Consider the following 13,551-nt stretch of genomic DNA (forward strand, 5'->3'; position numbering starts at 1 on the left):
TATTGTAAAAAGTGCTCAGAAACCGATTGTTAAATGTGTAGGTAGGCAGTCGAGGCACAGAGCTAGGAGTGCAAGGTCAGAACTTTCAACTTTGCCAGGGTAGTGAGAAAAAGTGAGCTCAAACACAGCTTAGATAGACTGGTGGCAGGTATGAAAAAACTCAACAACAAACTGAAAACAACATTACATAAACTACCTGGTCTGGTATAACATCTGGCAATGTGAACAAACTTTAAGCAACAAACCTAGTATATAATCCCGAAACCAGGTTAACTTATGTCTTATGTCTCACCCGGTAAGTCTTACATGTTTTGAGTGCTAATATATTCACATAGTCTTTCCCATGTTAAGAAACAACAAGATCAACTACTCTGAGTAGCTTTGGGTCAAGGGTCTCTTGTGAGGTTCAGGAGATAGAGTCCAAAATGCATAGAACACAGTGCTGGAAATATGCACAAACCCTTACACAGCCATGTTCCTTGCAGGTAGGTATGTCCCCATGGAGTGACAGTTATAATGTAGCAAACAGCGAGAAAGCATTGTAGTAAGTTATGACAAACAGTGAGAAAACATTGTAGTAGGTATCCACAAATAGGTGTGAATTCATGAAGTATAAAGGCCTGGCAAGCCCAGCAACCTCCTGGCCGCATTAAAGCAAAACAAAACTCTTCTATCCTTTACAGCCAAGGAAGCGGCCATCTTAGCCACTGTTTAATCTGTGGTTGCCACAGTGCTGCAAATGTGATCAGATATGACACCAGCCATTTGATGGCCTGACAGTTTGGTTGAGAGCACAAGCAACTGTGACAGTTATCTAACTGTGCTAAATTATTAAAATCCCAGACACAGAAATCATTTCAGACTGGAATTTTACAATAGAATTTTTATAGGGTTACCTATGGCCTCATTAGCATGGCATTTTAGTGCAAACTGCAGCCAGAATCCAGTTTATCCCTGTGGCATGATTCATAGGTGGATGCGGACAGGCTGATAGTGATTTCAGCTGTCCGCAGGTGTTTTCATGTAATCACACATGGAGCGATTACCAGCAGTTAGGAACAGGAGATCATGTGCAACTAGAAAATTCATTTCCTGGAGAAAATGAATGGGAATCCACTCTAAGCAGCCCAATACACACTCTGTTTAATCAATAAAATTTCCTGAAATGATCATCTAAACTTAAACAGCTTTTTCACAAAAACTGTAAAAGACATCAAACTGAAAAGATATAGCCAGATAGCTGAATATTTTGTGAACATTTTAAAGTTTGTTTGGCGTCTGTAGGTGAAAGTATGAAGGAGCTGAAACTTTTGGGAGCGGAAGAAGATTTTAAGGATTCGAAGCATGCTCTCATTCACTTCAATGTTAAAATAAGTGTTAAAAAGCTTAATATTTTAAAAAGTATAAATAGTAGAAAAAAAGTTGAAGAAGTCCCATCATTAGCTGAAAGAGCTGAACATTTTAAAAGTTGAATGGTTTAAATAGCTGAAAGTATGCAGAAGTTACGCAGAGCCAAAAAAACGTATGGAATAATAAAATTACAATTAAAAATAAATAAAAACGAGTAACAATAGTGGGACTGCTGAAGCATTCCCGCTAATTACATTTGAAAGTTTGCGGTCAGCTAAGGCAGCTTTCAGACTGTCATTTCTTTGCACAGGCTGAGTATCTGCAAGAATCTGCCTCTCATGTGAACAAGGCCTAAAAGTCATTATCACATAGTAAAGTAACCAGCTATGAAAATAAATAATAGGTTATTTTTTCTTTTGCATACTACAGTGCATAGTAAAAATACCACCTATTGTCCTAACACTACAAGTGTCTAATATTAATAAGTATTGTTAGAGAGCACCTGAAAGAGATGGGGCAGCAGCCTTAGTGAAGGAACAGTCATGCATAATCATAACCTTAACTGTTTTAATAAGCTTAGCATATGGTCACATAAACAGATGTGGGCTGTTATGCTTTATATACCACACCTACACAACAAAAGGTAGTCTATGTTTGACCTTGGTTGTCAAAGGCCAACAATGAAGGCTTAAGTTAAAAAAATGCAGTCTTTTTCACAGGTGCAGCTTGTTTTGTGTATATGTAGAGTATTCAAGAGTGAAGTACAAGGTAGACTCTATAGTGAACTACAGCTTAAATGTAAAGACCCTGCAGTGGCAAAATAATACCACATATGGTTAAGCAAAGCCAATATACATTTTGGTAAAGGGTTCAAAATTAAAGGGATAACAAGCATGTTTGACATTGTGAAAATGTTGGAGAGAGTGATGGGCTGGCCATATGGTCCTGATAGGTGTGTTAGAGATATGCAGCCATACATTGCTGGGCAATACTGAACCCAAATCAATAATTCGTTCAAAGCTAAACTGTTACCAAGTAAGATATCTGGGCATTGAAGTATTGGTCAAAATATAATTGAGCATTGCAGTACTGGTCTAAATATAACTGGGTATTGAGGTACTGGTCTAAATATAATTGTGCATTGAAGTGCTAGTTTAAAAATAACAGGGCATTAAAGTACTACTTCAGCAAGATAAGAGAACTACAAATAAAATGTAAGACAAGGCATCCTAGATACTAGAAAGTCTAGGCTGCTACAGAGTAATGGAAAAAAAGTTTAACCTAATTCTGCTGGAAGTCAACTAGTGTGTAATCAATTTCTATGGGCCGACATTGTGATAATCAAAGTCCTTACATACTGTACTATTGGGATAACATCTTTAGTTAAAGTATTACTAAAGGCAAAACATTTTTCATGAAGAAGATTAGAATACCTATCAGGTTTTTTTTTTTTTTTGCTGTCTGTGTCCCAGTTAAGGAGATTCACCCTCTCTATTTGTCCCATTTTCAACAAGAATGAAAGTAACAGAAACCTCCAAGTTTTGGGTTGTCACCAGAACAGGCATAGAGTGGAAATCATCCGGTTGGGTAACAGTTCTAGTGACCCTAGTGACAACCAGGCATTCCAACACTTTGGAGGAATTTCCTCTCCTTTGAGGTTTAACAAATAATGCTGGAGCCTGGTTTTAGAGACTCAGAATGCTGAAACTTGCTCATGAAAAATGCTCATGTATAAAACATTCTAGTTTTGTGTAGCAACACTTAAAGAATACACAATGATTTTAGCAATAAACACTATGAGAAAAAGACAATATTTCTAGATTTCTGATAATATTATTGTATCTTCACACAGGTCGAATCTTGGACATTCCCTGTAAAGTGTGTGGGGACCGCAGCTCAGGAAAACACTATGGAGTTTATGCTTGTGATGGGTGTTCTGGTTTCTTCAAGAGGAGCATTAGAAGGAACAGGACTTATGTGTGCAAATCTGGAAATCAGGTGAGCACTTGTCATGGGTCAATAAATGCATGTAGATATACTGTATGTGCAATGTTTAATTAGAAATATGACTAGAAGAACATACAGTATGTTCCTTAAAGTGTTACTAAACTGAGGAACCTGCATTCACTATATCTGGAAATGCAATTCATTTTAGTAAATATAAACAGCTAAATACCTTTTTTCATCAGCAGTATACAACAGTCTTGTGACTTCTATCAGTGTCTGGTTAAAGCTTGTAAGAAGAGTTTTAATTCTCCTCTGACTGTCCTATGAGGCTGCAGGACCCCTGACTGTCTGTCTGGACAGTTCTGATTAGCTCTGTGATGATAACACACACTTTCCCAAGAAAAAAAACTTTCTAGCAATAAACACCAAACATGTGCAGAGTGCTCCTAGGGCTCTGTACTATTAGCAGATGGATTGGGGACTGTGGAAGAAGGGGAGGTTCAGAAAAGACAGCACAAAACAGCCTTTTTACACAATGCACAGGATTAACCCCTTAGGTTCCACAGTGAGTATAACAAGCATGCTTTAATGCATTTGCAGACTGATTTTACTGTTGTTGGTTTAGTAACACTTTAAGCCAGCCCTCAAAATTTCCACTCACCTGTTCGCATTTGGTGAGTGGAAATAAGGATTCTGGTGATGTGGGAGTATAGGAGGATCAGGCAGTCAGTCAGTGTGCTATGATTGGAGTCTGTGATCTCAGATCGGTGTAATCACGATGTGACCGCTCTCCACACAATAAGGTGTAATCTGGGTGTTGTATAGAAGCTGTAAGGGCTGCGGTGACCTATAGGAAAGGCATATAGCACTGAAGGGGGGTGTCCTATGTGTGTGCAGCACTGGTCTATGCATCTGTGTGTCTGCACGGAGCTGCTCTGGATCAGATTGGCTGGCCCTGTGTCCAGCTGTGAGTGCCTGGATGGTGGGTCGCCTCCCCTGTGATCTGGGTGATGTCCTCTTGTAGTAGGTGGCACAGGTGGCTCACCTGCCCTCCCACTGGAGCTCTAGAGACACGTGAGGAAGAGGGCATGGTGCCAAGAGCCCAGATCCAGGGGATCTAGCTGCATATTATGGGATCGCTGTGATCATTCCTGCGTGGACTGTGACAGCTGGGCACCTTCTACATAAAGAGCTGCATTCCTGCTGCTCGGCTCTGATCAGCTAATTGATTGATGAGCCCTCCTAGAAGGGGATCCATCCTCCCATTCACACATGCCTCCAACTGTCTCCTGATGTGATCTTCTCAACCAGTAGTGGAAATGACAAAAAGTGCCCCTTACATTGCTCTGGAGGTGATCATCACAGTCCCGTCCATTGTGAGGAATGCCCTGGTCTGCTGGGCTGTGGCCATCAACAGCACTCTAAAAAATGCCACCAATTATGTCCTGGTCTTGTTGGCAGTGGCTGATATAGCGGTGGGACTGCTCGCCTTTCTGCTCGCCATCAGCATCAGTTTTGAGACTGACTTCCACAGATGCCTGTTCTTGGCCTGCTTTGTTCTGGTTCTGACCCAAAGCTCCAACTTTAGTCTGTTGGCTGTGACTACAGACAGGTACCTGGCCATCAAGACTCCTCTGAGGTTGGTGAATTGTGGAGGGGCCCAGATGGGGTAGCTTTTTACTTTACATGGCAGTAATGAGGTGTACAGTGTCTATAGTCGACAATCATATTTTACACTTTTACACTTTTATTTATCACAGTCAGATCATTGAAATATGATTGCTGATTGCTGGTATTGGTTATTTTTATTTTTTCCTTATTCAGTGTAATTATTACACTGAATAAGGAAAAAAATAAAAATAACCAATACCAGCAATCGGCAAGTATATTTCATTGATCTGACTGTGAAAAATAAAATATGATCATTTATGAGGGCGTGTTTAGGGGTGAAATTAGGGGCAAGGCAGGGTAGGGGTTTGGTGGGGCAACTGGTGGCGAGTAACTCTTAAGGCCTGACTAGTAGCTCAGGACTTGAAATTTTGAGCCCTGCTTTAAGCATATATTGTATAGCCAAAACTTTTTTTTTTAGAAACCTTGTTCTGGTGACAACTACGAAGTCTGGGGGGGGGGGAGTTTCCTTCACTTCCTATTTGCCACTTCACATTTCCTGTCTCTGACATGAAGAGAAACACATAAAACGAATGGGGTAATCATGCCCTGCCTACACTATCCAAAACTAAATAAAAGTTTCGGCTTTAGATGAACTTTTAATGAAATTACCATCAACATAGTGCAACCTTAAAACGTATAACAATATAACAAATGGAAACATCAAAATGAGTTATAATGAAGCAATCTTATTTTTTCTTCATTGTAACTTTCTGAATCTTTCATAGTAGTTCAGTGGGGGAAAGTTTGACTTGTATACAGTTGTGTGAAAAAGTATTTTTCCCCTTCCTGTCTTTTTTTTTTTTGCATATTTCTTTCACTTAAATGATTCAGATCATCAAACAAATTTTAATATTACACAAAGATAACCCGAGTAAGTCCAAGATGCAGTTTTTAAATTATTTAAAAAAAACTGTTCAAACCTGCCTGGCCCTATGTGAAAAAGTAATTGCCCCCTCCCATGCTGAATCATGAATGAACTGTGATTAACCACAATTTTTTGGAAACTGAGTTAAATTTCAATTGCCACAACCAGGCCTGAATACTGCCAGACCTGTTGAATCAAGAAATCACATCAATAGAAGCTGTCTGACAAAGTGAACCATGCTAACAGATCACAAAAAGCCACACATCATGCCACAATCTAAAAAAATTCAAGAACAGATGAGAAACAAAGTAATGTACATGTATCGGTCTAGGGAGGGTTTCAAAGCCATTTCTAAGGCTTTGGAACTCCAGTGAACCATGGGTAGAGCCATTATCCACAAATGGAGATAACGTGGAACAGTGGTGAACCTTCCCAGGAGTGGCCAGCCTACAAAAATTACTCCAAGAGCATGACGACGACTCATCCAGGAGCTAATAAAAGAAACCAGAACAACATCTAAAGAACTGCAGGCCTCACTTGCCTCAGGTAAGATCAGTGTTCATGATTCAACAATAAGAAAGAGACTGGGCAAAAATGGCAGCCATGGGAGAGTTCCAAGGCCAAAGCCACTGCTGACCAAAAAGAACACAAAGGCTCATCTCACATTTACCAAAAAATATCTTGATTATCCCCAAGACTTTTAGGCAAATATTCTGTGGACTGATGAGACATAACTTTTTGGAAGGCGTGCGTCCTGTTACCTCTGGCATAAAACTAATACAGCATTTCATAACAAGAACATCATACCAACAGTCAGACATGGTGGTGGTAGCGTGATGGTTTGGGGCTGCTTTGGAGCTTCAGGACCTGGACAACTTACCATAATTGATGGAACCATGAATTCTGAGCACTACCTGAAAATCCTAAAGGAGAACATCTGGCCATCAGTTCGTGACCTCAAGCTCAAGTGCACTTGGGTTATAAAGCCGGACAATCATCCAAAACACCAGCAAGTCCACTTACAAATGTTTCAAACAAAGCAAAATTTAGGTTTTCAAGTGGCCTAGTCAAAGCCTGGACTTAAATCCAATTGAGATGCTGTAACATGACCTTACACAGGCCGTTCATGCTGGAAAACCCTCCAATTTGGCTGAATTAAAACAATTATGTAAAGAAGAGTGGGCCAAAATTGCTCCACAGCAATGTGAAAGACTCATTGCCAGTTATCGCAAACGCTTGATTTTAGTTGTTGCCGCCAAGGGCGGCACAACCAGTTATTAGGTTTAAGGGGCAATTACTTTTTCACATAAATCCAGGCAGGTTTGGATAGCTTTTTTGCCTTAATAAATAAAACGATAATTTAAAAACTGCATTTTGTATTTACTCGGGTTATACTTGTGTAATAATAAAATTTGTTTGATGATCTGAGTCATTTAAGTGTGACAAATATGCAAAAAAAAAAAAAAAATCAGAAAGGGGGCAAATACTTTTTTTAGACATGCATGTCAAAAAAGCACAAAAAAAGTTTATTTAATTTGTGAATAACTTTGCTTTGTTTTGTAATATATACAAAACTTTAGTGTCATTATACATAGGGGAATTTATAGAATAAACGTGCACTTTTTACTGGCAGGAACACTTGTTTTAAAAGTAACACTAATCAAATGATATAAATGTTTTGCTACATATTTTGTCTATAGATTTCATAGAAAATAAAACCGTTCTTTTTCTAGGCAATAAGGCTTCATTCACACAGTTGTAAAAAAAAACCATGTAGGTACAAGCTTTTTTTTATTTACGGGTCTGAAGGCAGCTGCATTGTTTTCAATATAGACATTCACACAGGTGCATAAATATGCATTGTGTTCAGTTCTGTAACACAAAATTTAAAAATCTGCATATGAGGACATTTGTTTACATGTACTGTAAAAAAAAAAAAAAAGACAGCATAGTTTTACGCAAGTATTTACTGATTGTTATGCAGAAATTTTGTGCTAGGAAAAAATATGCGTAATAAGATCAGTGACATTTTTATATCCATGTAAATGTAGCCTAAAAAGCCTTGTTTATACTGAAAAAAAAAAAACAATATGTAAATTCCTTTGTAATCTTAAGTTATGACAAAATTTTGCCAAATCAAAAGGCCCATAGCAAAAGTGAAAATACCTGGGAGCTGAATGGGTAAATTTACTATCATTCTTTCTCTCAGTCCCTTACTTTAACATTTGGAGTTTTACAGGAACCCAAAATGGGAATTCATTGGATTTCCCTTACACGTCAAACATGTTGAGATGATATTTGGTATAAAAATATAGAATGGGATTTTTAGGGTTGGCCCTTTTCCGTTTAAGATGTGTTTTTTATGCAGTCATCATAAAAGGGGGTGAACAGGACCTTAGTAACGCTTTGAAATGTATTTGATACATAGGGGGTTATTTACGAAAGGCAAATCCACTTTGCACTGCAAGTACACTTGAAAGTGCACTTGGAAGTGCTGTCGCTCTATATCTAAGGGGTAGATCTGAAATTAGTGGAAGCTCTGCTGATTTTATCATCCAATCGTGTGCAAGCTAAAATGCTGTTTTTTATTTTCCTTGCATGTCCCCCTCGGATCTACAGCGACTGCACTTCCAAGTGCACTTTCAGTGCACTTTCAAGTGCACTTGCAGTGCAAAGTGGATTTGCCATTAGTAAAAAACCCCCATAGAGTGGTATGAGTAAATGTGCCTAACTTACTAGGTTCTCATCATAGACATCCAAGTGTTAAGGCTTGCAATACAAATCAGCACATTGCTCATTAGCACTCACAGCCAATAACTTTATAAAGGAAATTAGTTTTACAGAGCAGAGTGTCTCAATGACCGAAATGCCATTTCCAAATGAACTTGGCACATTTATCCACATAAAGCAATAAATTGTGTGATACATGTGCTCAGAGCTATGCTTTTTATTTTGCTGTACATTCAATAGGTTTTTCTCTTGTTTCAGGCATAGTGAATGTGGTTAATAGTGAAAGAAAAGCATCATGATATGATAGTCAGCCTTTTACTTCCACAATTGACTACACAAAAAGACAAGTGTGGTGACTCATTTTTCATTGCGAGTGTATATAAATATACTTTAGAACCTTTAAAAAAGATAGCTATATTGCACATTTGTTTTACAGAAGCTTCCACATTTTTATGCTTCCCTAACAGAGGCTGGTTTATTGATTGCTCAAAGTAGATTCCATGATCTCTTTAACCAGTATATAAATGATAGTTATATATTAGTTTATGATCTTTCTTAATAACATTTTATTAACATTTTATCTATACACAAAATAGAACATACATCAAAGATAATGTAGTTTCATAAAGCAAAACATAAGAGTAATATTATATTACAGGTCTTACATACAATGCAAGCAATATATTCAAATAGGAAAGGTACACATAAAGACAAAAAAATACAATGGGGGTGGGGGTGATCTCTGTCTTATGCCGATCATACATGGATTGAAATTGGACAGGTTCAACAGCTACCATCTGAATTTTGATCCATCTATGGCTATTCCTGTTAAATCTATTTTCAACGTCTTACGAACGGTCCTGCTGGAAAATTCCCATTTAATCAGCACTGGTATGCAATTCCTGCAGTGCTGATCAGTGTATTCTGACAGCAGGGGAGTCCCACGGTTAGAATACAATGACACAGCCGGGAGGAATCCTGCATCCACGTCAAATGTGTGGATGGGGGAATTGGGTCCCTTATTTTTTTCGTTCAACCTGCTGGCTAAATGAGAAAAATTGACTAATGTATGGCCAGCCTAACCATTTTACTGCCACTGGCATAAAGGTTATGGCAGAACAGAAATGCTTCCAGCTGACCAGCACCATAACGCTTACAGCAATTAAATTCCCTTAGGCTATCAGCTCATAGTTGGTTTAGTGACAATGAGCTTATAGTAGAAGCGTCCCGCCAGACCCTGCTGAATCATGAATAGTTGTGATCAGCACCTGACAAGTCGTCAATCTATTTCTGAAAAAAATGCGGTGTACCAACACATTAAAGGCCCCTTTTTCTGGCAGGCACACATGTGCTAGTGTACCTAGTGCATGTACTCTGTAGTGGATTGTTACAACATCACAGTGGTTTCTCTTTTTTAAAGCCTTGATTGGAAAGTACCACAAGACATAAGTGACTGTGAAGCCAACCTCCAGATTTTTATCAGTATTTATTTCTTATTTACAGCTTTGCATACTTTCAATTTTCTTCATTTCACAGAAAAGCACAATTTGAAATTTACAATTATGTGTTATTTTTTTACCTTACCTTTTTACTTTATTTATATTTGAGTATCTTTGAAAGGAGTTTTGTTATGTTGTGCTGTATTTTTATAGAAAATATTGTTTTTAAAAATATTTATGCAACTATTGCGCAATAACCAAAATCAACAGCACCTTCTTTTTTTCTACTGGTTTTGTGCTTTCAGAAAATATATTGAACAATGTTGGTTGTATCAGCACAGAGTGGTCCTGTGGATACTTCTAAAATGAACAGTGCCACATCCTATTAATTGAGACAAAAACATTTTTGGAATAGAAGGCTTGGACTTCTTAGGCACAACCCAATAGGTAGTAAATATATAATAAAGTTTATTAATACATATAGAAAAAATACATTAAATTATCCACATTTGAGAGGTCAGTACAACAGAGTTATATAATTCATACTGTACAAAGCCACTGGAAAGATGTGTAGAAACTTGGAAGTGAAGAACAATCATTCCATGATCATATTTGGATCCAGAAAAAAAGGCTAAGTAGTTAGATGATTTAGGCTCTACATGTTGCGCGCCTTGCACTTCTTCAGGATTATCAGAAATGAAACTAGCTAAATGAAAAAACAAACAATAGAATTAAATAAACTAGATATACAAATTATAAAATATAAAATAGTTAATAATTCAGAAAATATATGGTTTGTTGGTATTTTATAAACTTTCAAAGTTGTAAGTTAAAAAAGCAATAAAACATGATTTAAAAAAAAAAAAAGCATCAATAGTAGGACCACCTAAGGTTAACAAGTGGAGAGAAGAGCAAGGGCTGGTTCACCAGTTGTGGTATGGCCTTTGTGAAGTGGGCTGAGCCGTAATTATATCAGAAGGTTTATGATATAATAAGTTCTACTGTGAAAAAAGATCTGAGGCTGTCTCCAGCAATGATCTACTGGAATCTGAGTTTTAAAATGTAGCCAGCACCCCCAGGTTTTATAAAAGTTTGCTTGCTTTAAGATAGAGATTTTCTCCATGGGGTGTATTTAGTCTACTTGCAATATCTATTTGGCCACAGGTGGTAGTCTAGCTGTCCTCTAATACTTAAGGACTTGTAGTTGCATTTAGGAGGTGAGGCTTTCTTCATTTTCTTATATGTGGGAACAGACATGGGAGTACTGGGGTATAAAATAACCCAGGGGTCCTGTGGAAGAGTCACAATAATGATCTTTTTTATTAAATTAACAATCTGTACCCCAAAAATATTTATTAGTGAGCAGTTCCGCCAGATATGGGTAAGGGTGCCGAGGGCTAGAGCGCCAGCACAATGGAGAAGTCTGAGAGTCCCATCTACTTAGCCTACTGGGTTTCTGTTCATGAGATAACGACTAAGAGACCAGAGAACCAATACAATTAACTTTGTCATACTGGGTCTTTGAACATTAGTTCATGAAAAAACAGCTTAAAGCTTGACTTCAGGCAAACAACTAAAAACAGATGATTTACATAAATGAGAGCTGTTTTACTTACCAAAGAGTTGGTGTTTTTGTTCTTCCAGTTCTGAAAATTACACAGCTTTGCCATATAGCACAGTTGCCTGGCAGGAAAGAAATCCTTTTCCCATCTGCATTACCCGTTTCTGCTCCTATCAGCATACACCCTGTACTGCAGCACACCTAATTAGCTCTTTGTACTGCTTCTCCCTCCCCTTCTCTGAGCTGTGCTGTACAAGCCGATATCAAATCAAATTCAGGTACTTACCCTGCTTGCATTAAAAAAATAAATGTAATAATGTATTACTAAATACAGAGCTGCATTAATGTGTGCCTTTTATTTATGCCAGGAGTTTAGCTTTAAAACATTCAATGCCATTATACTGCCAAACTATCTTTCTCAAACTGTTACAATTTAAGGTATGGTGTATTAATTTTTGCGCAAATGGTTAAAAATGCTTGTAACTAATACAAATCATCTCAAAAACTGTTCTGGGATACACAAAACTTTTCTAAATAAATATAGCCTTAAATAATTGCAGTGACTAGACAAAGAGCAGCCTCAAGTACTCCTACAGTAGATGACCGTGATATTGTGTCAATCTCGCCGCTGTTATCCGCGGGATTGACACCTGTGAGCCCAGTCGCGGGAGGCAGAGTCGAGCTGGCTCGCTCATCGGGAAAGGTAAAATGTGTTTTTTCCTTTCCCGATGAGCGACAAGTATTGCTGACAGGTGTTTGGTATGAATCATGAGGGAGAACTCCACGCCAAATTTTAAATAAAAAACCGGCATGGGTTCCCCTCCGGGAGCATACCAGGCCCTTAGGTCTGGTATGGAATTTAAGGGGAACCCCCTATGTCGAAAAAATGGCGTGGGGGTCCCCCCCAAAATCCATACCAGACCCTTATCAGGTCCCCCCAAAATCCATACCAGACCAGTAGCCTGGCTGGTCAGGAAAGGGGGTGGGGGACGAGCGAACGCCCCCCCTCCTGAGTCGTACCAGGCCATATGCCCTCAACATGGGGGGTGGGTGCTTTGGGGAAGGGGGGCGCCCTGCGGCCCCCCACCCCAAAGCACCTTGTCCCCATGTTGATGAGGACAAGGGCCTCTCCCTGACAACCCTGGCCGTTGGTTGTCAGGGTCTGCGGGCGGGGAGCTTATCAGAATCCACGAGCCCCCTCATTAAAGATCCCGGCCCCCCACCCTATGTGAATGAGTATGGGGGTACATTGTACCCCTACCCATTCACCTGGGGAAAAAAGTGTCAATAAAAACACACTAGACAGGTTTTTAAAGTAATTTATTAGGCAGCTCCGGGGGTCTTCTTCCGACTTCGGGGGTCTCTTCTGACTCCTCCGCTCTCTCCGGCCTTTTCTCCCGCTCTCCGGCCTCTTCTCCCGGTCTCCGGTTCTTCTCCCGCTCTCCAGTTCTTCTGCCGGGCGCCTCCACTATCTTCTGCTCTTTTGCCGCTCTCTTACTAGCATTGGCCTGGTCTTCTCCGTCATCTTCTTCCCTCTTCTCTTCTTCCAATGTTGACATGACGCTCTCTCCCACTGTAATGCCGTGTGCGTGGTGCGCAACGACTTATATAGGCATGGGCGTGGTCACCAGGTAATGTCACCCGGTGACCCTGCCCCTTATGATGTCACAGTCCCATCATGCCCCAGGCTGTGACGTCCCAGGGCATGATGGGAGAAGAACTGGAGAGCGGGAGAAGAGGTCGGAGAGTGGGAGAAGAGGCCGGAGAGAGCAGAGGAGTCGGAAGAGACCCCTGAAGAAGAAAGACCCCTGGAGCTGCCTAATTACTTTAAAAACCTGTCTAGTGTGTTTTTATTGACACTTTTTCCCCCCAGGTGAATGGGTAGGGGTACGATGTACCCCCATACTCATTCACATAGGGTGGGGGGCCGGGGATCTGGGGGCCCCCTTATTAAAGGGGGCTCCTGCATTCCGATAAGCCCCCCACCC

The 13,551-nt window shown here is 39.6% G+C and overlaps 1 protein-coding gene across 1 annotated transcript in view; it reads left to right on the forward strand.

Annotated features, from left to right (window-relative positions):
• Window positions 1-13,551, forward strand: part of NR2E1 (nuclear receptor subfamily 2 group E member 1) — a 93,319-nt gene that overhangs the window by 32,245 nt on the left and 47,523 nt on the right. Inside the window, exon 2 of the mRNA XM_073627038.1 lies at window positions 3,203-3,348. Within this exon, the coding sequence (XP_073483139.1) occupies window positions 3,203-3,348 (146 nt within the window). The remainder of the gene's footprint in view (window positions 1-3,202; window positions 3,349-13,551) is intronic.

This window comes from Aquarana catesbeiana, linkage group LG04, assembly GCF_042186555.1.
Source record: "Aquarana catesbeiana isolate 2022-GZ linkage group LG04, ASM4218655v1, whole genome shotgun sequence".
NCBI classification, from domain to species: Eukaryota; Metazoa; Chordata; class Amphibia; order Anura; family Ranidae; genus Aquarana; species Aquarana catesbeiana.